Genomic DNA, 2,514 nt, shown 5'->3' on the forward strand with positions numbered 1-2,514 from the left:
GTATCCATGATGAGAGAGATGCATATTCTATTAGCTTTACACACGTGCGCCACGCCCAACCAATCGTATCGTAGAAGCCACGCAGTACTATTTGCATCGACCTCCTATAAATAAGGCAGGAAACGTAAGCAACCGTCACCATTCGATTCTGATAAGCCGTCCAATATGCCTGAACCAGCCAAGCCAGCGCCCGAGAAGGGCTCCAAGAAAGCCGTCACCAAGACAACTGCAAAGGGTGGCAAGAAGCGCAGAAAGTCCAGGAAGGAGAGTTATGCCATTTATATTTACAAAGTCCTGAAGCAGGTTCATCCCGACACCGGCGTTTCCTCCAAGGCCATGGGGATCATGAACTCCTTCGTTAACGACATCTTCGAGCGCATCGCTGGAGAAGCCTCGAAATTGGCTCTCTACAACAAGCGCCGCACTATCACCTCCAGGGAGATCCAGACCGCTGTGCGTCTGCTGCTCCCCGGTGAGCTGGCGAAGCACGCTGTGTCTGAGGGAACCAAGGCTGTGACCAAGTACACAAGCTCCAAGTAAACCACCCTGTTCACTGAAGATTAACCCAAAGGCTCTTTTAAGAGCCATCCACTCTGTCATGAGAGAGTTATTCCTATTATTATTCTCAAGATCGCGCTGTTCATCAAAGTGGTTATGGAGTGCCGGCTATTTCCTTTTTAAAATTCTCTAGTTAAAAATTTCCTACATTTCGTTTGTACAGATATTATCATGGTAGGGGTGTCTGTCGGCAGATGTAATTGTATATCTTACTTATTGATTAATAAATGACTAGCAACTGTAATCATAGTTTGGATGGCTATTAAGTTGCAAATTATATATCAGTCAATTTTTTTTTTTTTTTTATTTTTAATTTTTTTTTGGCAGGCAAGGGGTGATTTGGAGGGGCTCAGGCACGACCCCCTCCACGACAGATTTTTTTGAATTTAATGAACCTGTACGTGCAATTTCCTGCAATATAGAGCCTTCAATCTTGACCAATAAAGCTGCTCTTTTCACTATAAAACTCAGTTAACCATAACGTAGTTATGGTTAGATTTATATATTGGGGGGGATATATCATATTTTCCATATAATAAAAAAGTGGTGGAGCAAGATTATACCTTTGCTCCCCCAAGTTCAATAGTGGGAGAGCAGAGATGCTCCGAATGCTCTTATGGCCAGGCGTCTATGATTCACTGATACAAAGTAAAATAGTGCAGTGCAATAAAATAGTTAGTAAAATAGAATAAAATAATGCAATAGTGCATTGCAATAAAATAGTTATCATCGTATTTAATCGGGAGGCCGGTAAGGAGTGCATTACAGTAGTCGAGTTGGCTTGAGATAAAGGCATGTGTAACTGAGGGGTACAATTCCCTGACTGTATTACTAGATATGATACTTACTACCACTACCTTTGTACTTAATATTCGGCCACCCAGTACTCGGCATAAATATATTATGATGAACACTGTCACGTAGATGAAACGGATCCAACACAAATGTACGAATTAGAAATAGGTCTTTATTTCTACACAGCGATGGTGTGTAGAGCAAGCACTTAATCAAATCAATCACATTTATGAATGGGAATTAGTATGCACTTTTATGGCAAGAGTATTCGTCGGTATATCAATAGAGAATGTCCAATCTCTGAAGGCGCAGGTGGTACATATACGACCTGGAATAGTTAAGGAATAAAAGCAATGATACTTCAATGATTATAGACTGGATACACTAGGGGGGGGTTAATCCGGTCGCTTGTAAGCCGACAGGAGTAGGAAGGGGGGGGGGGTAAAGTCCGGCTGCCTCATCCGGCCAAGGGTATCCCAGGTGAACCCACTGTAGTGCCGTTCAATGCGCCGGCGATCCTTGGACCACAGATGAAAGCAGATGGACTCTTTGTGGGCCGGCGTCCTCCGGTCCACGGAGGAGAGACGTGAAGCGACCTCGTCTTGCAGAGCGTCTCCTCACCTTGCGTCCTCTCCAGGGGGGGGGGTTCCAACACACGGCAGTGTCGGGGGTCTTTATCCATGGAATAATCAACGTATACAAAGCATAATCCGTGCCTGGGAAGGCGGGCTGTCGTCGGTAGAATAATCCGGTATACAGGTCCACTCGCTCGTCGGCTCTGGGGCTCCTCGGGTGCAGCTTCACGTGGGGTCAACCACCCTGGATAAGCAGCCAGTTCTCTGCCCGAAACGATGGGGTACTGACTACGGTAGTATTCTCACCGCACGAAGCACTATATATTAACAGACTATTATTAGCTTAATAGACTACGTCCAACTCGACGATATAGTGCCAAATATGACTATTCAAATATTAATATACACGATGTCTCAATACCGATGGTAGGCGAACTTGGCCTTACTCCCACACGTGGCGTCGCGGGGAGGCTTTACGTCTGTGACTCTATTGGAGGGTAAGAAACTGGACTGAAAAGGAAGTCCTACTTTAGTAGCGCAGTATATATACGCACTATGAACAAATAGTCCCATTAGTGGTGCGGTA

General features: G+C 44.9%; 1 protein-coding gene across 1 annotated transcript; it reads left to right on the forward strand.

Annotated features, from left to right (window-relative positions):
* Positions 1 to 165: 165 nt before the first annotated feature.
* On the forward strand, positions 166 to 540 carry LOC311229802 (histone H2B-like; the record flags this gene model as incomplete). Its single annotated transcript, XM_084315876.1, has 1 exon — positions 166 to 540. The coding sequence occupies one exon, from the start codon at positions 166 to 168 to the stop codon at positions 538 to 540; it is 375 nt and encodes a 124-aa protein (XP_084172002.1).
* Between the last annotated feature and the right edge of the window lie 1,974 nt (positions 541 to 2,514).

The sequence above is a fragment of the Notolepis coatsorum genome, assembly GCF_963971535.1.
Source record: "Notolepis coatsorum genome assembly, chromosome: 6".
In the NCBI taxonomy this organism is placed as follows: domain Eukaryota; kingdom Metazoa; phylum Chordata; class Actinopteri; order Aulopiformes; family Paralepididae; genus Notolepis; species Notolepis coatsorum.